Raw genomic sequence first — 24,309 nt, 5'->3', positions numbered from 1 at the left:
AGAGGAAAATCATAATATTTGTCAATGTTATGCTTAGGTGATAAGAACAGAAAGCGATTCTTATTAACCAAAGTTTTTTATTTATTTATGTACTAATAGTATAAGATACAGAAATAAAGAAAATAAAGTGAACATAATGATAAAACCAGAAACTTTTCTTTTGGGTCTAATGGGGAAAGATTGGGGAGGGGAAGAAACCTGGAACATTGATGGCAACAATATTTCTTTATGCAAAAAAAAAGAAAGAAAGAAAAAAGGAAGGACACTTGGATTCCAAAAATGGATGATTGGATGCAGATTCCAACAATGGATGCAGAAGTTGATGATTTAGCAGAGATGGCTAAACTGGCTGCCTTGATGAAAGAGAAAAATACAACTGCAGTACTTAGAAGCCACTTCTGAATTTTGTGCTTGAGGCAGAAACAAAAATAACCTTTGATTTTGGGTTTTACCAATTAGATAGGTTTGTTGTTAAATAAATGGCTAGTTTATACTATTATGTAAAAGTAAAAAGTTGAGGTTTGATGTTATTATTTTATTCTCCTGTATCCTTTGATTTATCAGAAATCAAAGCCCTTCCCTCCCCTTCTCCCTCCCTTTTCCCGCTCCTATCTTTTCTACTATTTTCTTTTGTATTTCTATATTTTATACTATTAATACAGGAGCAGAAAGCAGTTCTTGAAAAGTAACTAGAAATAAAAATAAAGAGCAGAGGTAGACATAATTTGGGGACTGGTGACTTGCTTAAAAATTCAAAAGACCATGAGCACTTTTACATAATGGATCTAAGAAAAATGTTAAGTAGCAATGAATCTAATAACCAGAAATATCTGCTGGCAGTGTGATGTCCATGGGCCAAAAATTGCCCACTCTGTTCTAGAGAATAAAGCTCAACTTGGCAACATAATGATGATTGTTATATGTAAGTCTGCCTTTTCCTTACAGGGCAAAAGTCTTCAAACTTGGCAGTTAAAACCAAGTTTGGGCTTTAACTCCAGCTATGGTGGCTTGAGAATTCTAGGAGTTGAAGTACACAAGTCTTAAACTTCCCAAGTTTGATATATTTGCATGCTGCAGTACTAAAAGGCTGCTGTTGTCATGAAGAAAGCATGACCATTTTATTCTTTCCTCTGTTTAGGAAAGAAGGATTGTCTCGGTGTGGAAAATGCAAGCAGGCTTTTTACTGCAATGTGGAGTGCCAGGTGAGTAACTTAATAAATTTTGTTTCTTAATGCTGTGTTTCTCAAGGTCTTTATGTCAGATAATAATTTCCAGGTGCTGTAGTTTGTAGAGGGAAATGAGGATTGAAAACTTCAGTGCAACACAAAGAAAGGCTGCAGGGAGAATTAAGAAGATGTTGTTGATCAATGTGTCTGGTTCAGGGGTGAAATGCTCCTGGTTTGGTCATGTCTGTGGGCAGCGGTGGGCTATGAACCAGAATGCTAAATTGTGCTCACCACCGCGGCTTGTAAGTTCGTGCGGGACTAGTGCGATTTTGCTGCTGCACCTGTGCAGATATCAAAATTGCGCCCGTGTTTCGGTGAGGTTTTACCTGCGGCTCCGTGCCACAGGTAAAAGCCACAATTGAGCATTCTGGCTCATAGCCCACCGCTTCCTCCACAGCTGCAGCAGAAAAATCGTGCTGGTCCTGCAAGAACTTACAAGCCACAGCAGCGAGCGCAATTTAGCATTCCAGCTTGTAGCCCACCACTGCCTGTGGGTCATCAGAGAGCTGGTCACAAAGGCAGCATAAGGCTTCACCTGGAGCTGCCATTTGGATTCTTCTACCCTCTGCACATGCGCAAAGCTTTCTGTGCATGCGCAGAGGGTAAAAGACCCCAAGTGGCAGCCTCTGGGAAAGTGGGCAGAGCCTTGTCTTTGCAGCCAGCTCTCCAACAACTGGCAGGCATGAGTGAACTGGGAGCATTTCACCCCTGGTCTGGTTGGAACTAACTAACCCAAACCATTTTAGGAATTTGGAAATTGCCAGAATGCAGTATTTCTCAGCCTTGGCTACTTTTAATTTGCATGGACTTCAACTCCCAGAATTCCCTTATTGGGTGGGGAATTCTGGGAGTTGAAGTCCACACAGCTTAAAAGTTTGCCAAGGTTGAAAAACACTGTCATAACAAGTCACTGAGGATCAGCTGTGCTGGATCATAGGCCTGCTGAGCCATTAGATTAGTTGACTGCTACATGGCCCTAATTGCTTCAGAAGCTTCTGCCTACTTTTAGGGAACCAGATGGTTTTAACGTTATTTCACTAAGCTGACGAGGAAGCTTGTGCCTATCTGAGCAATCAGAAATAAAGACTAGATTTAGCTTTGGTGTGTGCGTGTGTGGTGTATGAGTGGGTGGGAGAATCTGTTTGCAAATGCACTTCATTGCTGCTGCTAATAATAATAGTGTGTCTGTTTACAAACCAACTGTGCCTGGCTAGATAGTTTTATACTTATATTGCATGGGCAGAGTAAGTACTATTAGGCTAATTTTGAATATTTATTACCATGTACAAAGCTTTTGTGCACAAAACGGGGGCTTTTAACCATAAGTTAACAGTGTTTTTCAGTGTAGAGTATTCCTACATAAATTGTATGTTTATTTCTACTGCCACATTGTTTATACTGTTTATAGTCCAGATTTAAACAAATCTATGGAGTCAGTTTGGAATTAATTTACATTGCTATATAGAAACATAGAAACATAGAAGACTGATGGCAGAAAAAGACCTCATGGTCCATCTAGTCTGTCCTTATACTATTTCTTGTATTTTATCTTACAATGGATATATGTTTATCCCAGGCATGTTTAAATTCGGTTACTGTGGATTTACCAACCACGTCTGCTGGAAGTTTGTTCCAAGTACAGTATCTACTACTCTTTCAGTAAAATAATATTTTCTCATGTTGCTTTTGATCTTTCCCCCAACTAACTTCAGATTGTGTCCCCTTGTTCTTATGTTCACACTGCTCACCCATTTTGAGACTGTCAGAAATCACTACCCCTAATTCTCTCCTCATTCCGATAGATTCTTTCTGAGTCTGTGTAGAACTGAGTTTAAGCTGAACTATTCAGAATAGTAGTTACCGTATATGTCAGAAAGTAAGATCTAAGAAATCATAAGGAATCATAAGAAAATGGAACTGAATCAGGCAGAATTATATAATCATAGCCAATTTTACCCTTAAAAGATTGCTACATAGCTCGATACTTTTGTAATCATTGTCAGTTAAATACTAATGTGTTTTTTTGCTACTTTTAATAAATGAATTGGAATCTATGTATCTTTTCTCCTCTTGAACTAACAGAGAATAAGAAACAAAGCAAACTGCTTTTCTTCATTTGGGGCCAGAATAGTATAATGCACAGAAGCAAAACTGACAGTAGAATATTTAACCATAGAAAGTAAAATGATAAACACAATAATACATTGTTGGCCTATAGAAAAATTAAACTATTTGGGGAAGCTGAGATATATTAAAATTTAAAGATGTTGGGGACAAGAGTGATTGCCAATGCTTAGACAAGTTTTTTTTTATTATCTGAAGATTAGAAGATGGTATCATGACAAAAGATTCACCACCAGAATAGCCTTACTTCTGGTTATCACACTCCCAGGCAGTGTCAGTCTTCTTTTTAACACTTTCTTTTCTACCTTCATTTTTTTTTTTGCCATCTAATATGACTGTCAAGGAAGAGCCATGACATTTTTTTATTGAGTCTGAATAGGTAGTTTGCAAAAGGCTTTTAAAATTAGGCCAAGGCCACCATCCCTTTCTCTCCTCATTCCGATAGATTCTTTCTGAGTCTGTCTAGAACTGAGTTCAAGCTGAACTACTTCAGAATGGACAAAAACTGGGAAGAATTTGTTATCCTTATAAGAAATTGCTGTTTGTACTCTGTGAAATCTTTTGTTGCTATTGTTAAATTGCCAAAACCGAGGTAAAGCTTTTTGGATATTGTCTGTTTATAAATACTGTAGATAAGCTGACTTACTTTTGTGTGTCTGCATGCTTCTTATTTATTTTACTGTCTGGAAGGTTTCTGTCTATTGGTTTGATGAAACTGTCATTTACTGCAAATGTCAACCAGTACAGCTTTAAAGACCTCAGAAGAAGTAATTCTGCTGTCATTGATAGCTGTGCAACAGAATTATATAGACTGAACCAAGACAATTTATGAATCAGGTGGATTATAACTGTTGACTATCCATATTTTTCCTGTGTTCATGATTTTATCATGAATTGCATGAAGGGGCACAAAAGAGTCACAGTCATATTTTTCTTGATAGCTTTATAATATGGGGAGATGAATATAGTTTTACAATGAATAGTATAATAGTGTTTGGAAAGGAAATAACATTTTATATTTGAAATCATCTGAAATAAAAAATATTTCAAGTTCTTTTCTAAATTTGATTATTCCTCCTTGCAACTGGACTTACAAGTCATTTAAAACCAATCCACTTCATAAACCCTGAATAGCCACGCCTTCTGATTTGTTTGAACACCGTAGATTAATCCCACACCCAGCTTTAATGCTCTGTACCAGAACACTCACCGACAGCATCCACACCATGCGGTGTTATTGTAGCCTTTTAACTCTATTGCTAACTCACCACAATCAAAGACAGAAGTAAATTACTGTGTTTTTCAGACAATAAGATGCACCAGTGTATAAGATGATGATGATGATGATGATGATGATGATGATGATGATGATGATGATAATAATTTATTAGACTTGTATGCTGCCCCTCTCCGAAGATCCGGAGCAGCTCACAACAAATAATACAGAAATACAAATCTAATATTAAAAACAATTATAAAAAAACCATTATAAAACAGTCATACAATCCAAACAAACCATACATGAAATGGAACAGCTAGGGGTATGTCAATTTCTCCAAGCCTGGTGACATAGGTGGGTTTTCAGAAGTTTGTGAAAGGCAAAGAGGGTGGGGGCAGTCCTAATCTCCAGGGGGAGTTGATTCCAGAGGGCTGGGGCCACCACAGAGGAGGCTCTTCCCTGGGTCCCACCAGACAATATTGTTTTGTTGACGGGACCCAGAGAAGGCCAACTCAGTGGGACATAATTTGTTGCTGGGATTCATGCAGCAGAAGGCAGTCCCGAAGGTATTCTGGTCCGATGCCATGTAGGGCATCCCCCAGACCCCAGGATCACTCTGCAGGCCTCCCAAACTGTCTGGGCAACCCATTTTTGCAACAACAACAAAAAAAAAGCAACCCAGGCCCTTTTTTTTGCAAAAATGGGATGTAGGGGCAGAACTTTGGGAGCCCAAAAATGGCTGTATTCGGTGTATAAGACGCACCAACATATCCACCCTCTTTTAGGGGGAGGAAAGGTGCATCTTATATTCTGAAAAATACTGCAAGTACTTTTGGGGTATCTGTTATTTTGCTGAAATTCCTTTTTCCTGAAAGAAAACCCACCTGAAGCCATAACTGTCCTGGTTAGGCCAGGACTCTTTATAAATCTGATAATTTATTGAAACAAACAGCACCTCCACATTTTTTTGAGGTTGAACATGCTGAAAATGCTTCTTTTCCCTAATTTTAGGGGGTGTCTATTTTTGTTCCTTGTATAAATACATGCCTTTATTCCTAATTTCATTTTGTGGGGGGTTGTTCAGGTTTTGTACAGTTGTGGTTTATTTTGAGCTACTGTTGGTTTGTTCATCTTCCCATCCATGTTTTACGGAGTGTGGAGCAGAGGATGGTGGAAAGGGGAAAAAAATGTATATCTTCGATTCCTGCTATGTCTTTTCAATAGATTACTTTTTGGATTTGTATTGCTATTTGGATTCCCTTCTCAGTTTGTAATTATTTTGAATAAATTAAGTACCTCTGGGGAATCTGCCTGAATCTTCAATAGTAATGTGGATAGTTAATTACCTTGCTTCTGGTTCAGCGCACTGGCTCTCACCACAAAGAAAGCCTGAAAATTGTCTTCCAGGAAGCAAGATTCTTCCACCTAGATTTTTGGAGACTTAAAAGTTATTTCTCCCATGTTCATTCTATTGGACCTCAATAAGTAAACAACAACTCATCTCTTTTGTGTTTGACCTTACTTTGGTTCTTCCAATCCAGGCATGCATGCATGCATGCGTTCATTCGTTCGTTCGTTCGTTCGTTCGCTTGCTCACTCGCTCACTCGCTTACTTACTTTACTTACTTACTTACTTACTTACTTAGTTACTTACTTGCTTGCTTGACTTCTATGCCGCCCAGTCCCGAAGGGCTAAGGGCGGCTTACAAAGTAATAATAATACAATACAAAAGATACAAAGCAGTGAGAGGAGTTTAATATAATATCTAAAAGTAACCCTATGATAAAACCCATTTATTATAAAAAGACATAATCATATACATACACACGATTCATACAATTTGGCCATGAAAGATGTACAATTCATGGCCCCCAGGCCTGCTGGCAGAGCCAGGTCTTCGTGCCTTACAGAAGGCCAGTAGGACGGGAGCAGTATGGACGTAAGGAGTAGTTGGTTCCATAGAGCTGGGGCAGCCACAGAGAAGGCCCTCCCCCATGGTCCTGCCAACCTTAGTCGATGGGACCTCTGTGTGTTCTTATTGGTCTCTGGGAGGTGTGTGGCAAGAGGCGATCCTGTAGATAGTCTGGCCCTGAGCCATATAGGGCATTATAGGTAATAATGCCTATAATGCCTTGAATTGTACCCAGAGACTAATAGGAAGGGTTTTTTCCACCCTCTTGCTGCCTTCAGTCACTACTATCACCAATGTGACCTAGATTGATGATGTTCACAATCAAAGTTTTTTAAAAAAATTCTCTCCCCTACTTTTTATGTATTATTTATTTAGGTTTTGGTAACTTTTCCTTTGGTCTTGATGCCTCTGAGTAATCTAAAATGCATAGGAGACTTTGAAAGGAGATATTGATGTAGCCACATTTTAGCTTTGGAGAACTTGATTTTGTGTGTATGTGTGCGACAGAGAGATAACCTTCCATAAAGTTCTGTTCAGTACATCCTTAGCAGATGGGAGTCATTCCGAACACCCCAGCAGAGACAATTCATGTTTCCCCTTCCATTTTTAAAAGGCAGATGTCCTTTCCAGAAGTTTTCCAATTGTAATCCTTAAATCAGAGAGAAATATTGGTTGCCCTGTTTTTTTCCACCCTTTCGAATCTGGAGCATCGTTACAGCATTAGAAAGTTGGCTAGAACAATGCTGCCTGCTATCAATCAAACGGCTTAGAGGAATGGTGGAAAAGAATGTTAAATGTGATCCTGCTGTGATCACTAAAAAGATCTCTGTCAGAATGCTTCTGTGCCAGATATTATGCAGACACTGCTCCCATATTCCTGCAATGTTCCTGCCTTTTATCTTGTTTTGCACAATTCATCTATATCTTGTCCCTTTAACCACCTTACTAGTTCATATAACTCAGTTGGATTCAGCCTGAGGAAAAAATTTAATTAACTATGCTTCAAGAATAAAGGGGTCAGAAGGGGATGTTGGAAGGACATATTGGCATTGTCAATTTTGCATCTGTCTTAACTGGGCATTTACTATACCAGTGTGTCAGAGGTAGGTTCTTCCCAGTTTGGACTAGTTTGCCTGAACTGGTAGCAACCTGCTGGTGGTGTCACAATGATGTCACGGAACCAGTTCAGTCAGTGTTGTTTTTTTAAAAATTATTATTAAAAAATAATTCTTCTGAGCACTGAAAGAAAGTAGTCTTATTTATTATTTATTTATTTATTATTTAGATTTGTATGCCGCCCCTCTCTGCAGACTCGGGGTGGCTCACAACAAAGTGAAAACAATTTACAACAAATCTAAATTACTATTTAAAAATATTTAAAAGACCCCATTTTCTAAACACACATACATACATACAAACATACCATTCATAAATTGTATATGCCCGGGGGAGATGTCTCAGTTCCCCCATGCCTGACGACAAAGGTGGGTCTTAAGGAGCTTACGAAAGGCAAGGAGGGTAGGGGCAGTTCTAATCTCCGGGGGGAGTTGGTTCCAGAGGGTCGGGGCCACCACAGAGAAGACTCTTCCCCTGGGGCCCGCCAAGTGACATTGTTTAGTTGACGGGACCCAGAGAAGGCCCACTCTGTGGGACCTAATCGGTCGCTGGGATTCGTGCGGCAAGTAAACTTTTTTTGTGTTAGTTCCCTTCTTCACTTTAGGATTTATGTAGTTGAAAGACAGTGTATTGAATTGATTAGTATCAGGTATTACAGAGAGAAACAAAAACTTCTGTAACAACAGATACTTTGTGCCCAGACCAAGTGTGTGTGTCTGTCTGTGTGTGTGTAAGAGAGAGAGAGAGAAAGGGAAAGAGACAAGAGAGAAAGAGTAAGAGAGAAAGAGAAAGAAATAAAAAAAGGAGAGGAGAGAGAAAGAAAGAGAAGAGGAAGGAAGGACCACAAACCCTGGCAGTAGACCTGGCTTCAGAAGATACTTTGAAACAGCACAGTCATTTAGGGCTGGAAGACGTCTCTGAGGTCATCTAGTCCAACTCCATGCAGGAATCCTTTCATTGTTTGGATTATTTTGGTGCCCGAAAGTTGCCAGTAAGGATAAGGAGTTTACTAGGATAAGGCTGCCATGCAGAAGAAGGCAGAAATAGTCCTTGACTTATGACCACAATTGAGCCCAAAATTTGGGTTGCTAAGTAAGAGTGTTGTCAAGTGAGTTTCACCACATTTTACTCAATCCATGACATCTCCTGACTCTAACAGTCATGTGCAAACTAGGGAAGTACATCTGAAGGCATGTGTAATATTCTAATGTACAAATGTTATGGTTAAATATGTGGCAAAAAATAGATTCTGGGTGTGTTTTTCCAAATGCAGTAAGTGAGGTTGAACGTGTATAGTTTTAGAAAAGTCCCCCCCTCACGCTGTGTGTGTACATACACATACAGTATATATAGTAGACAATGTATCATTATGTGTGCTTGTCTGTAATATGTATGTAGACATATGGCATATATACATAGGATTATATTATGTATTTTGGATGTTCAGTAGTAGTATATAGATAGGGAAATTTTATCTTGATAAGATCTTTAAGGCAAGGAGAGGCCAGGTACCCTAACCGTAACCCTTGACAGGAGTGATTAGATTAGATTAGATTAGATTTATTGGATTTATATGCCGCCCCTCTCCGGAAACTCGGGGCGGCTCACAACAAGGTAAAAACAATACATAATAACAAATCCAATACCCACCAATCCAATTACAATTTTAAGCTAAAAAATTCATAAAAAACAACCCCAGAATATTAAAAAACAAGCACACAATCAATCTAACACCAAAACAACATGGGCAAGGGGGAGATGTTTCAGTTCCCCCATGCCTGACAGCAGAGGTGTGTTTTAAGGAGTTTGCGAAAGGCAAGGAGGGTGGGGGCAATCCTAATCTCAGGGGGGAGCTGGTTCCAGAGGGTCGGAGCCGCCACAGAGAAGGCTCTTCCCCTGGGTCCCACCAGATGACATTGTTTAGTCGACGGGACCCGGAGAAGGCCAACTCTGTGGGACCGAACCGGTCGCTGATGTCAAGTTGGCCATGCCCACCCAGTCACATGATCACCAAGCCAGCCCAACCCAGTTACTTGAATGCAAAGTCATTCCCACCCAATCACATGACTGCCAAACCACTCCCACCAGTCTCATAACCATCAAGCCACACCCACCATCACATGACCATCAAACCACACCCACAAAGTAAGTCACACCCATAGAATTGGCAGTAAAAATAATGTAGAACCCACCCCTGCTATGTGTGCTAGTATAATAAGGCTGTTGATTAATTAATTTGAAGATTATTTTCTGCCTCATAAAAGTCAACAACTCCTCAACAGTGTTTTCTCTCACATGTATTTCACATACTGTACAAATGTTCAGCAGCTTCAAATAGGATTTTCTGGGGTTTTTTTTTTAGCTTTAATCTCTGATGATTACTTCTTTGACAAAATATAAGTGGAGATCACTGGGAAATCTGGAGAACAGGATTTCAAGAGATCATCCAAGATTCGCTTCAGTACTTTGTTGTGTAATTTGTAGCAAACACAAATCATTTCATGAGCCGAGGTGGCGCAGTGGGTAGAGTACAGTATTGCAGGCCACTAAAGCTGACTGCTAGATCTGTAGGTCAGTGGTTCAAATCTCATCACCGGCTCAAGGTTGACTCAGCCTTCCATCCTTCTGAAGTGGGTAAAATGAGGACCCGGATTGTGAGGGCGATACTTTGTAAGCCGCTCTGAGTCTAAGGAGAAGGGCGGCATTAAAAAATCAATCAATCAATCAATCAATCAATCAATCAAACAAACAAACAAACCTATTCATTCATTCATTCATTCATTCATTCATTCATTCATTCATTCATTCATTCATTAGATCCAGCAATGGTAATCATAACTTGGTTTCTATTCAAGGCAATGGAAGAAGTAGGCAGTGATCAATGACATTTCTCGCTCTAACCTAGATCAGTTCTTTCAATTATCATATTGCAGATAGACTCTTATGTTCTCTTAAGTATTACAAATCTTACCTATTCATATGAATTTATGTCAGAAAAGAGGATATCTTTACCTTCAAATTTAAGTTTTTTCCCCAGTGCTATCTTTTCATTGTGAGGAAAGCAAATTTCATGCATTTTCAAATTGTATGTTTAATTCTTTAGAAAGAAGATTGGCCATTGCACAAATTGGAGTGTTCTGCCATGTGCGTGTTTGGACAGAACTGGAATCCCTCTGAGACAGTCAGACTCACAGCAAGGATTCTTGCCAAGCAGGTGAGCTGATCTGAAATATTTGTTTTGCCTTGCTTTGTCTAGATGGATAGGAAAGAAGGAAAGAAGTCTGTCAATAACAGATCTCTGCAAAATTTATTTCCTAACATCTTGCCTATAACTATGGTTAGTTCTTTGCTGAACCTCTGAATAATACATTGCGTAAGAATATTTTAAAATGTTGAATCTTGAAATAATCTCTGTCTTTCCTATCTGCCAAGTTGCCTTCCCCCTTACAGGATTCCATAAAACATGAATCTGGGTTTGAGAGTACCTGCTTTAGTCATGCAGTTGAAATTTTGAGCCTGCTGTAGTCAATTTCTGTACAAGTCTAGTTGTTTGGAAGCTGTTGTTATTTTTGCATCCCTTAAAATACATGAGTTATTGAGAAGCATGTCCCCCAAGGTAAAGATAACTATTTTCAATAGGAAAGTAGACGTCTTTGAAATGATCTTTGTGACAACCTGTTATTGCCAGCTGAGACATCATAGCTTGGTTTTAAAAAAGAACATAGAGAAGATTATTGATCAGATTTGCACACACTTAAAATTCTTCAAAGTTCTGTCCTTGGGCCTCTACACATTTTTTCCAGTGACTCTGCCATGACTGGTACGTGCCCTGGAAGGCGTCTTCGGGCAAGTCTCACAAGGTCTTTGTCACGGCTGATTGGATTTCTTCTATGGGCGAAAAATGCACCTTGCTGTGAGTCCGCAAGTTCCTGGCCAAACACCAGGTGCCAACGCTGCCCCCCCCCCCCCATAGTCCTGACTTCACCCCAGCAGACTTCTTTTTGTTCCCAGCCCTGAAAGGAACCCGTTTTTCATCCATAGAAGAGATCCAATCAGCCATGACCTTGTGAGAGGTCCCCGAAGACACCTTCCAGGGTGCGTACCAGTCATGGCAGAGTCGCTGGAAAAAATGTGTAGAGGTCCAAGGACAGTACTTTGAAGAATTTTAAGTGTTTATGCAAATCTGTTCAATAAATTACTTTAAAAAAAATAATTGCATTAGTTTTGGAATGCACCAAATAGAATAAAAATTAGATGTGAAGCTCGGTCTGATTAGATCACTAAAAATAATAGTCTAGCAGATGTATGTGTTTAATTCTAGAAAAGCTGCTTCATATTTGGAAAAAGAAGAAGAAGGGGGGGTAATCTCTAGAGATCTTTATACTAACTATTTGCTATATACCTTTATGCTAATTATTTTCTGGGTAATTTTCATTGCTCCACTGGTCATATTTTATATAACTTGGAGATTTTCCTTGTCTTTACAGTTCAGACAAAAGTAAAACCTTCTGAGTATTACACATCCATTGATGGGTCACGTCCTGTATCAGGATGGCTTAACAAAGATGAAACAATTGGAATATTATGGCACCAATGGGCCTAAATTAGCCAGCACATGTTTAATTTGTTTTACTATTAATGGAAATGTTGCCATGGGGTGATCCAGTTTGACTTTAACCCACTGAAATTTGCTCAGAAGCAAACAGTTCAGAAAAATTTAACCCAATGTGAAAAAGTATTATATCAAAGTATGCCTTGAACCTTCTTCCTTGGTTTTGAGATAACTGCATGAATGGACATATCTTAGCTTATTTTATCATGTAAGAATAGCAGCTTAGTAGAGGAGAGGTAAGAGAGGGCACTATATAATTTTTGGATTGGTGAGAAGCATGTCTCAGAATTTGTTCACTGGAAGAATTTGCTTGCTTGCATGTTTCTAGGTGACTATATTGTACTGCTCTTGCACTTCTCCAGCGTGCCCGTCTTTTCCATTAAAAATTAAATTCCATAAACAATGGCCTTTGAAGAAAATCTTTATTTCTGGCAATTGCTAATCTGTCAAGAACAATATAGATAAAATATAGAGAAAAGATGTTGAAGGCCTGCTGCCAGGGTAATCTTTCTGATTCCCTCCTTCTCTGCTTCTTTATTTTCTCTTTCTCCTTTTCCTCTTTTCAAATTAAAGCATAGTCTACTGGTGGCCCACAAGCAAAATTAGATGCTTAATGATGAAAGTCATTGGAATAAATTTGGGCTTTTATAGCTTGCAGGGAATGGAAGGGGGCCCTACATGGAATATGAAAACTAAATATGCAAACTAAAGTCTCCAAACCTCAGCTGTTGGGCCACCTGCAAACTCACATTTAATGGCCAAGATTACAAAGGAGTGGCCTTAGGCCAATGCTGGAGTGTTGCTTTTGAACTCTTGTCAACATTGAGATTATTCACTTTCCTCAAAGCAAAGTCTGCCTTCTGAGCACTTGCTATTCTTAGCTGGTGTTTTTTTTTCCTCTACAAATTTGCAACTAAAACAAGGGAGAGTTTTTCAATCACTCCTTCTGTATGTATGTGTGCAAATTCCACCATGAGCTCTGTGTCTCTTGATGGCTTATATATCATAAGAGGGCATGACAGGTAAACATCATCCCCTCTTTTGCAGTCTTTACAGGATGATTGTTACAATTGGAGATTTTTCAACAAGTTATTTTCTCTCCCTCCTCCCTCCTTTTATTTTTGCACCATTACCAGAAAACACACCTGGAAAGGACTGAGTCAGAGAAACTCCTTTCTATAAAAGACTTTGAATCCCGTAAGTAAAAATAAAGAAAACAGTATGTTGATTTTCAAAAGGCTATTCAGAAAAAAAAGACATTAATTTTTCTACATATATACAGTGATACCTTGTCTTACAAACTTAATTGGTTCCAGGACGGGGTTCTTAAGGTGAAAAGTTTGTAAGACGAAACAATGTTTCCCATAGGAATCAATGGAAAAGCGATTAATGCGTGCAAGCCCAAAATTCACCCCTTTTGCCAGCCGAAGCACCCGTTTTGTGCTGCTGGGATTCCCCTGAGGCTCCCTTCCATGAGAAACCCCACCTCCGGACTTCTGTGTTTTTGCGATGCTGCACAGGAATCCCAGCAGGGGAATCCCGGCATCACAAAAATGAGCGCTTCGCTGGCAACGGAAGTCCGGAGGTGGGGTTTCCCAGCAAAGGGAGCATCAATGAAATCACAGCATCGCAAAAACACCGAAGTCCTCAAAACCCCACTTCCGGACCTCTGTGTTTTTGCAATGCTGCGATTTCATGAGGTTCCCAGCAGCGCAAAAATGGGTGCTTCACTGGCAATGGAAGTCCGGAGGCGGGGCATCCCAGTGGCAGCGACGGGTTTGTAAGGTGAAAATAGTTTGTAAGAAGAGGCAAAAAAATCTTAAACCCCGGGTTTGTATTTGGAAAATTTTGTATGATGAGGCGTTTGTAAGACGAGGTATCACTGTACTTGCTTTGTATATATTATGGATAGGATATAGACAGTGTGGAGGAGCAGGGAATAACTCAGTTCTGGTTATCCTCTTCTTCTAGTCTTTGCAAGAAGCTCCCTCCAGGCACTGCTGCCTGGAGTGGGGCATTGTGAGAAAAATGAGACATTTGAAATATTGGCATCTGGAGCAGATGAAAATGAACTGCTGCCTATTTGCTATCATCTCCCCCTTTCCACTTGGTGGTTCTCCACAACACACTATGAAAATCCAAAATGGCGGTATACATAAAAAATGGCTTTTATGTGAGTCCCCTTTGAGGATGGCCATGTCCTCAACATTCCCTTCCATTTAGCAAGAATTTTTGATCCTCGGAGCATGTTAAAGCATCTCTGTGGGCTGATGGGAGAAAGTATAAAAGGAACGTCATTTTCCTCCAATTCTCATCTACAGTTGGATATCTAGATCTAGTCCAGTAGTTGAAGTAACCCAACAAGCAAAGCTGTATTGCAGATCTCTTTGATTTTGGCATAGTGTTAAATATAAATGCATCCATTTTGGATTGTTAATCATTGTTTAGAGTGAACCCAAACCAGTTGTGGTTTTTTAAATCAACTGTACTCAAACTATGATTTGCTGGGATGGTTTGAACAGAGCTAATGAGGAGCAGAGTAAAAACTCCCCTTACCTAGCCTTCCAGATGATTCAGATGATTCTCCCAGATATTATAACTTTGGGTAGGGTAATTAAAATTCCAGATTATTAATAATGTTATTTCTATTTGTTAAACAATATTCCTGGCCAAGGGTAACTTTTGTAGCTATAGCTGTTGTAAAATTTTAAACGGCCAGTTTTATTGCCCCATTACAGATGGTACAGTTTTTTGATATTGTCTCGGAGGCTAATTGTAAGGTATTTGTTGTACATATCATTGCCATTCAGCTCTGATATATCCTTCATGATTTCCACTTTCAAATATCCCTAAAGTAAACTAAGGAAATAACTGTGATTAACTCTTTATCTATGTGGTGATGATATCGTTGGATAAAAAGCAATAAGGGAACTTCTCAATGTATTTCTCCTATTTTCAACTTTCATGTTCCTCTGCCTTATCCCTTGGCTTTGCAAGGCAAGATGAATTTATTTTTCGTACTACTTCAGTCTCCACACAATTTATTATAGGTTTGCAAAGTCAGGTCAAGTGCGTATGAACATGTTCAATAACATACCATGGGCAAGATCATGAAACAAGGAGAATTGGGTGTGTTTATTGTCAAGCAACAAGAACCTAGAAATGAACACACTATGTACTTGACAAAGACAAAATCCCCTAGCTTTCTACTAGTTTTAATTTATTCTTGAACTCTTTGGAATATGTTTCAAGGTGCTAGTGATGACATGACATCTTCATGGCACAGGACTGGGTTATTTGAGGCATAGCCCTCTCCCCAAATACGACTACCCATTCTATTAGGGCCAACGGAAGGGGAATGCTTTGAGGTCTATCATCTAATTCCAATTGAACTATACCATCTAGCTCTGGCTAAAAGGATGAATGATTTATTTTCTTGGGGGTTTAAATTGTTATTCTATTGTTTTAAATTTCTATATGCCATCCAGAGTCTGGAAGGAGTTGGGCAGCTTATAAATCAAATAAATTAAATTAAAATTAAATCATCTGGCACCAAGCTTTGGGATCTGGAGGTGCAGTAGAGCCTGTGGTTGTATTGAGTGTACTTTAGGTTTTTTTAGACCTTGGCTGTGGATTCTGTTAGATATTAGCCTTTTAGATGGTTTCATGGCCTTTTTATATTTTTCAAGATTCCACTTCATCCTGTTGTACTTTTTAATTTGTATAATATAAATTGAAATAATAAATAAAAAAGCATTAACGCAGAGTTGGAACTATCACATGCTTACTAATGAATGGCTACCATATAATACTTAAAACTGTGGCAAAGCTCAGAAGCCTGTGCTAAAGCGCTTATTAGTATTCAAATTGTACTTTGCACGATATATCTGTATGTCTATGTAAGAGACAGAGAAAGAAAACACACTCCTCCACATTGCTCCATGGCAGACATAGAAATAATGCGACTGTAAAAGAGACAAAGCAAGCTCGGAAAGTTGGCTCTTCAATCAATGGATAAACTGTTGCCTGATCTGGAGAATTAAAAAGTCTCAGTTCAAGCAGGGCTGGGTTCCACTTACCTTCACCACTGGTTCGCATTGCAATGTTGCTCTCTCCACTCGTGCTCGTGCGCACATTCCTTTGTGCAATTTTACTTCCACACATGCTCAGAAGATGGATGTAGCCTGGAACATAGCTGAGGAGTTGATCAGCTGTGCTTCGGGTGAAGAAATAAAAGTTAGTATTAACCCAAGGGCAGGTGGAAGGACTTTTTTCAAAGCACAGAATGAGGAGAAGCCATCAAAACAAAGGAAAATTGTCTGAAAATTCAGGAAAAAAGGATGGCAGCGAGCATGGATTGGCTCAGACAGAACCAGATTCGTGACACCAAAAAACCAAAAACAAAGAAAAACTCCATCCCAAAACAGTAGATTGCTAACAGTTTGGGAAATCTGGTCTGACCCGGGAGGAACCTATTCCTGGCCAGTAGTGGGATTCAAATCTTTTTACTACCAGTTCTGTGGGTGTGGCTTGGTGGGCGTAGCAGTGAAAGGATACTGTAAAATTTCCATTCCCTTAGACTCCAGGGGAAGGTTACGGCAAAATCCATATTTCCTCCCAATCAGCTGGGACTCGGGAGGCAGAGAATAGATGGGGGCAGGGCTAGTTAGAGGTGGTATTTATTGGTTTTTCTGAACTATTCAAAATTTCCATTGCCAATTCTTTGGAACTGGTCAGAACTTGCTGAATACCACCTCTGCTGCAAATCTTGCCAAGAAAATATGTCTAGGCATTAACAAACATTTACACACATGCACACTTACATTCTGAGTTAAAATGTCCTGGTTATTAACATTTTTGCTGATAATTACTCATGTTCATAAATCCTGGACAATGGAAAGATTGGAGTAATATTGTCTATTGCAGTAAAATTACAGTACATGTTCTTTCCATACAGTGTATAATATCTTGAGCTTGAGCTGACAACAAGTATGGTGTTAAAAAATGTCCTTTCCTTCATAGATCTTGATAAGCTTGACAATGAAAAGAAGGAGCTGATTCAAAATGATATCTCTGCTCTTCACCACTTTTATTCAAAGCACATAGAGTACCCTGACAACGCAGCTCTGGTGGTACTTTTTGGACAGGTAAGGGAGTTAGGAAGTATGATTGCACAGGTACAAAACTCTGTTGTAATTTCTGCAGTTGTTTCTTGGCAGTCCTTCAGTGTGGACTGTGGCAATATTGAAGAATCAGAAAGATACTTTCTTTAAAAAAAAGATTGCTTCCTCTTGTATATTTAAAAAAAACACATGGACGTATTAAATTTCAGATTCCTACTTTTGAAAGCATGCTAATATCAAAACCACATCAGATTCACATATTACGTTTCAAGGAATTCTGCTAGGGAATTTTGGGATAAAATGTAACATGCTTCAATGACGAGTTGTTTTAAGGCTGATTTCCCCCCCCCCAAAGAAATAAAACATACTTTAATTATTTGTTAAACAATTTAAAGTAGGAATAACTTACTTTCATGTTTTTCTGGGTTGTTATCATTTCAGGTTCTATTTTTATTTAGATTTAAATGTTATGAATGGATGGATGGATGAATTTTTTTTTAAAAAAAATTCTTCCCAGCCTTCCATCTTTTATGATATTTGTGTGGTTTGGTCTGCCCCAGCTAGGCTATGCAGTTCTAATTTTTCAGGCAAAATTAGATTATAAATAAACTTTGCATAAGCTCCCTTATGTAATCCTGGTAGTTCAGCGGCAAGACTTATTAAGAATAAGCAGTGTTATAATCAGATTAATCAGCATGGTACAGATGAATGGGGTCAACTACCATGCAGAGCTAAGTAAGCCGGTGAATTTAAAAAAAAATTTCTAAGAATCTGAGTGCTTCTGTCTTCCCCCTTCTTTCAGGTTAACTGCAATGGCTTCACAATTGAAGATGAAGAACTTTCACACTTGGGATCAGCAATATTTCCCGAGTAAGCATTTGAGAAAAAGTACTGTATTCTTTTCCCCAAAGATTTAATGTTATTTCCAAAAACAAATGTTAGAAAGATTCTCTAACTTGTTTACAGACTTGAGCCAGTAGTCCTTATTCCAACTTGTACTTCAGAAACCATTCTTAACTATTCCATGTTCAACCCAAGAAGCAGATTTTCTAGGTAGCATTTCTCCTTCTGCATTAGGAATGACTGCTGAACAGAAGAACTTGCATTAGGTTAGGTTAGGCAAAATAAAATAACTGACTTCTCTAAGACTTACTTAGTATTGTCTACCTCCACTGGCAATAGCTCCTCTACAGACCTTTGCTTGAGAGAATGGCCAAAAGTTGGGAATCAGAAGAACTCAGAGAGAGTCAGTTTACAAAAACTTGATATAAAACCATATTAGATTCAATGGTCTCATATGATATATTACAGTCTTTATGGTAATAGTCTCTACCATGTAGGGAGGAAGCTATGATGTTAAAGACATAATATTTGATATTTTTTTGGGACCTCTGGAAACCCAGCCTTTAAACTTGTGAATAGATGCAAAAGAAGCATCAAACACTTCAAAGACAAAATGTAAGTTTTGCATGCACAGGGATTTGCCAAGGTCTCTGGCCTCTCTAGTTAAAATCCTCACCATTATTAAGAAGACTTTTAGGTATTACATTTATGAGACCCATTGTAAATTAAGATTGGTGATTTTGCCCTACACTATGACTGCTGACAGCTTTTTAATATTTATATGGTTGGGAGATAATTGAGTTGATACATATGGAATTCCATAGAAAATGAAGATGCTAAAATGTCAAAAAGAAACACAGAAATAAGAGGTCCAGTTTGCCAACTGACCCATGGAGAAAATGGAATGTTCCTCCCCTTTTATTTGCTTAGCTTATATAGTGTTGAAGTCCAGGCCAGATGATCTTCGACTACCCATTGGTGCTTGGGACGTATAGTTGGGACTGGAAATCGGATCATTCAGTTGTAAGTCAGGTTGTAAGTCAAGGCACCTAGATGAGTGGTCCTGATTTTTTATATATATATATTTTTGCAGTAGTCCTGCAATTGTTAAGTGACTGGCACAGTCATGAAATGAACCCATTATTTTGAATGGGTGTCTTTTGCCAGAAACTGGCAAAAACCACTGGAAACCTGCAACAAACATAGCAAAGCATGGTTGTCTAAGCACAGGTGGCTGCAATTGGTCATAAAAGTGAGCTAGTTGCCAAGTGCCCAAATGTGATCACATGACTGCCTGTTTCTCAATTTTTAGCAATTCGGAGGTAGGAAGAGCAGAACATAGACCGGTGATGGCGAACCTTTTGCCAAACCGGAATGTGTGTGCATATTATTATTATTATTATTATTATTATTATTATTATTATTATTATTATTATTATTATTTATGCCACCCTTCTCCAAAAACTCAGGGTGGCTTACATAAGCAGATACCAGCTAGCTGGGGCACATGTGCACACTAGCCAGTTGGTCTTTGGGTTTCTGGAGTGTGCCGAAAACCAGAAGAGCAGCTGCGATGGTGCTCATGCTCAAAGAAAGGGCTCTACATGCCACGGGTTTGCCATCATAGACATAGACCATAAGGGAGCCTACAAATTAATGACTTGGCAAAAGGAACCTTGAAGGTGATTGTACACATGGTATTGATCTTCATGTCTTGAAACAGTAAAATCAACATTATCCTTTGGGAGTTGGAATATGGGACCTGTGACTCAACTATGATCAATTCTGTTATGACTTATTCTGATATTCATCTACAATATGTGTTGGTAATAACAAATACCTTGAATGACCAGAGACTGATAGGAAGCCTGGGCAGCTTGCAAACAATTGGTGTAGTGTGGGTGTATCTAGGTGCACCCACAACAGCTTGCCCAGCTGCATTCTGGACCAATTATAGTCTCTGAACCCTCTTCAGTGGTAGTCCCTTACAGAGTGCTTTGCATTAATCCAGCCGTGAGGTGATAAGGGCACGAGTGACCATGAGAAGAGCCTCTCGATCCAAGTAGAGTTGCAATTGGTGCACTAATCAAACATGTGCAAAGGTCCCTGGTCCCCTAGTTAGTATCCTTGTTGTTAAGTGAACCTGGCTTCCCCATTGACTTTACTTATCAGAAGGTTGCAAGAGGTGATCACATGACCCTGGGACACAACAACAGGCATAAGAATAAACTTTTGTCAATTTTGATCACATGATGGGTCATGTGAAACTTGGGGATGTTTCAAAGGTCGTAACTGTGAAAAATGGTCATAAGTCATTTTTTTCAGCTGCTGTTGAAACTTTGAACAGTCAGTAAAAGAACTGTTGCAAGTCAAAGACTACCTGTATAGAGAAGTTTGCAAATTTGCCACCCAATCCAAACCAGGCACAGTGAAATTACTTTAGTACAGTGGCTTCAGTGAGAAAGTTAATACACACTGAATGAACTGTGTTTCTTTAAAATAACTTGTGATTTAAATTCATTTAACTACATTGTATACAAACTTCATTTTCTAAAACAATCACTGGCAATGGCAACATATTGTAAAAATTAAACCAATAGTTATGCCCATTTCACATTGTGTGTTAAGATATTCATGAACTGGGAGTGCCATATTATCAAAGTTAGCCAATTAATAGGCATAGCAACTAAGTCAGCCAATGAGAGCTAAACACTTCTGAGTCTGCGCAGAGAATTGGAATTGAAACTTAAGCTTAAAGCTGGGTGTGGCTCCAGGTCCACACGCTCTATGCTTCCACTCTGAACTCTGCTGAAATGAAACTGCCTGTAACTGATTGAAGAAAAATTCTGCTTGTGGTATTGTAAATATATATGTATTATTATGTTTATAAAGAACTTTATTAATCTAGCTCAATCAGTCATTTGTGTGTGCTTCTGGTTTGATTTTGTAACAAATTTTAATATTGTTTCTAATCCTTTCCAGTGTTAGAAATATATCTCACACCTTTGCATAAATAGGAGTATTGCTTGTTTCTTTTTCTTTCTTTTTTTAAACACACCTGTTTTTTCCAGTGTGGCACTTATGAACCACAGTTGTTGCCCCAATGTGATTGTTACCTATAAAGGGACAGTGGCTGAAGTCAGAGCAGTTCAAGAGATTGAAGCAGGAGATGAGGTAACTGAATATATGCATTTTTTATGTGCTTATGTAGAATGTATAACAAATAGGTTGCAAAGGGATTGTTGAGGTTGTTGAGATAAATAGTATCAAGTTTGTGGTATCTCAGTCACTTAGTCTGGTGTCTAGTTTTAAAGTACAGCTAGAAGATAAGTGACTCTAAATTTTGAGGAATACGAAAAAGAGAATAAAAAGCTGGAAGGGACTTGGGGAGTTTTCTAATCCAATTCCTTGCCTAAGCGGGAGATCCTATACCATTTTGGATAAATGACTATGCAGTGTCTTCTTAAAAATCTCCAGTGATGGAGCACTCACAATGTCTGGAAGCAAGCTTTAACATTGATTAATTTTCTCATTGATAGGAAATATCTCCTTGATTCTAGGTTGGATCTCTCATTAAGTTTCCCATCTGTTACTTTTTATTGTCCCCCTCTCTTCTCTGTGACGACCTCTCAGATATTGGAAGACTGCTATCATGCCATTCCTAGTCCTTCTCTTCATTAGACTAATGATACCCAGTTCCTAGAACTGCTCATCATATGTTTTAGCTTCAAGCTCCCTTATCATTTTTGTTGCTCTTCTCTGGATTCTTTCTAGAGTCTCAACATCTTTTTTTTATCACAGTGTCCAAAACTGGACACAATATTCCAAATGTGGTCTTACCAACGTAGTATATAATGGTATTAACATGATCTTGATATCATCCCTCTGTTGATGCAACTTAGAACTGCATTGGCTTTTTTGGGAGTTGCAGCACACTGCTGGATGATATTTAGATGATTGTTCACTAGGACTTCTACTGTTACTACTGGTAATACCTATTCTATATCTGTGCATTTGGTTTTTCTTGCCTAAGTGTAAAATCTTATTTTTCTTATCACTAAATTGCATTTTGTTGGATAGAGCCCAGTGTTCAAGTATGTCAAGATCTTTGTGGATCTTGAGCCTATCTTCTCAAGTGTTATCCATTATCTCCAACTTGCTGAAAATTTGACATTTTCCCCTTTAATTGTCTCATCTAAATTGTTTATGTTAAGAATACTGGGCTTAAGACCCTGTGGTACCCACTGCATGCTTCCCTCCATGTAGCTGCAGTTCCATCTTTATCTTTAGATATTTGATTGGCTGGTTATTTTCAGTGTGCTGCCTAAGATGGTAATCCCAGTTCTTTTCTCCTATTTTTCTCCCTGAATCTTAAATTAAAAAAAAAGCCAACATTTTTGTCTCCAATCTTCAATATGATTGGCTAGCCACTGCTAAGAGAGACCAAAAGAAGACATTGTGAAACTGTTGGATTCATTAGCAAAGAATATGTGATTAAGTGGGTATACAGTACAGTTGTTCTCCAGCACAGATGCTTTCAGAATTTTCTTGTTGCCAAACTAATTTTTACTTGCTAATTCAAGTACCTAATTGTAAGGAACAGAGAAATAGCAGGATAAATGGACAAACAGGCACCTTTTCACACGAAGAAGTATTTTAGGAACGTAACTTCTCACTTCTGGCATATTCACCTTCATCTGAGTTTGCCATGGCAATGGTGCTAGAACCTCTTCACTGCATTCTTGACTACTATGGGGTTATTCAGGAAGACCCTGATCTCTTTGGATGCTTGCCTTACATCTGTTTTGGAGACAAAGGGGGCTGTAGAGGAAAAGTTTTAACAGGTTAAGTGGAGAGAATGTTAATTGAATGTTAATTGAACTTCTGGAAAAGATTTTTAAGTAGAGTTAAACTCCAACTCATTAATCTTTGGTGGTATGGCCTATGCCTCCATCTTCTGGTTCAATGTGATTATTGCATGAGAAACCTGTAAAAAAAAATCCCACTGTATGGAGAAGGGGAGTACATAATGTATAAATTGGCTTTTATATTTTGTGCCTGGAAAAAGCAATTGAAATACACTCACTGTAGAATAAAAACAAGCAACTGATAACTAAGTTCATCACCTTAGGCACGTTGTGAGAAGGTGAAAGACACAAAGAAAAACAAGTAGAATGAACTATTTGCACCTGTGGTGGAGCAGTTAGATATTTGCCTTCCCTTCTTGGTTGTATCACATTTTATTTTAGGTGAGAGATTCAAAATGGGACTAAGGTCATTTTAATTTTCTTTTTCCTATATGTGAATGTATTTTCAGTTATGAAACTTTTAGAAAACATACAGAGATACTTTTAACTGACTATGATATTAGAAATAAGCAAAAGATCTTGACATCCTATTTTATATAGAGAAGAAACGAAAGGGGGGGGGAGGAGAAGGCTAAATTAAGATGTACAACTTTCATTTGTTTGGCTCTATTTGCCCATAAGTGGCTTTTGGTAGTCATTTGATTTTATTCTTCTATAATGTAGTGCCCCAAAGTATGTTCTACTGGTAATATTTATTTGAACCATCAAGTTTGGATTGCTTAGTACTGCATTCATTTCTGGGAATTATTTGTTTATATTTATTCAATTTTTGTTCAATGAACTTAATACTCATTCTTCCTCCTATTTTTCCCACAACAATCCTATGAATTGACATTGGGCTGAGAGGACTGGCTCAAAAATTGCCCAGCTAGTTTTCATACCTAAAGTGGAAATAGAACTCATAGTCCCCTTGTTTTTAGGCCAGCACCTTAACCACTGTACTAAACTGGACCCTACCTACCTACCTACCTACCTACCTACCTACTTATCACCTATCTATCTATCTTATCTATCTATCTATCTATCTATCTATCTATCTATCTATCTATCTATCATCTATCATCTATCATCTATCTATCTCCTACCTACCTACCTACCTACCTATAGGATTTCTAGGCCTCCTTTTTCCAGCGGACTCAGGGTAGCTTACAAAATAAAATGAATACAAAGTACAAAATATAAGAAACCCAATATAAAACCTAATCTAAAACCACAAACAATTAAAACCATGTAACTAAAATCCAATCATAATCATTCACTCATAC

General features: G+C 38.5%; 1 protein-coding gene across 1 annotated transcript in view; it reads left to right on the top strand.

The window, feature by feature from the left end:
- SMYD2 (SET and MYND domain containing 2) overlaps nucleotides 1-24,309 on the top strand; it is a 40,300-nt gene that overhangs the window by 5,434 nt on the left and 10,557 nt on the right. Inside the window, exons 2-7 of the mRNA XM_070734427.1 lie at nucleotides 1,139-1,202; nucleotides 10,702-10,812; nucleotides 13,347-13,407; nucleotides 17,233-17,357; nucleotides 18,136-18,203; nucleotides 21,248-21,350. Of these exons, the coding sequence (XP_070590528.1) occupies nucleotides 1,139-1,202; nucleotides 10,702-10,812; nucleotides 13,347-13,407; nucleotides 17,233-17,357; nucleotides 18,136-18,203; nucleotides 21,248-21,350 (532 nt within the window). The remainder of the gene's footprint in view (nucleotides 1-1,138; nucleotides 1,203-10,701; nucleotides 10,813-13,346; nucleotides 13,408-17,232; nucleotides 17,358-18,135; nucleotides 18,204-21,247; nucleotides 21,351-24,309) is intronic.

This window comes from Erythrolamprus reginae, chromosome 1 (genome assembly GCF_031021105.1).
Source record: "Erythrolamprus reginae isolate rEryReg1 chromosome 1, rEryReg1.hap1, whole genome shotgun sequence".
Taxonomy (NCBI): domain Eukaryota; kingdom Metazoa; phylum Chordata; class Lepidosauria; order Squamata; family Dipsadidae; genus Erythrolamprus; species Erythrolamprus reginae.
Note: the sequence above shows the minus strand (reverse complement) of the source record. Positions and strands in the feature narration are given on the sequence as shown.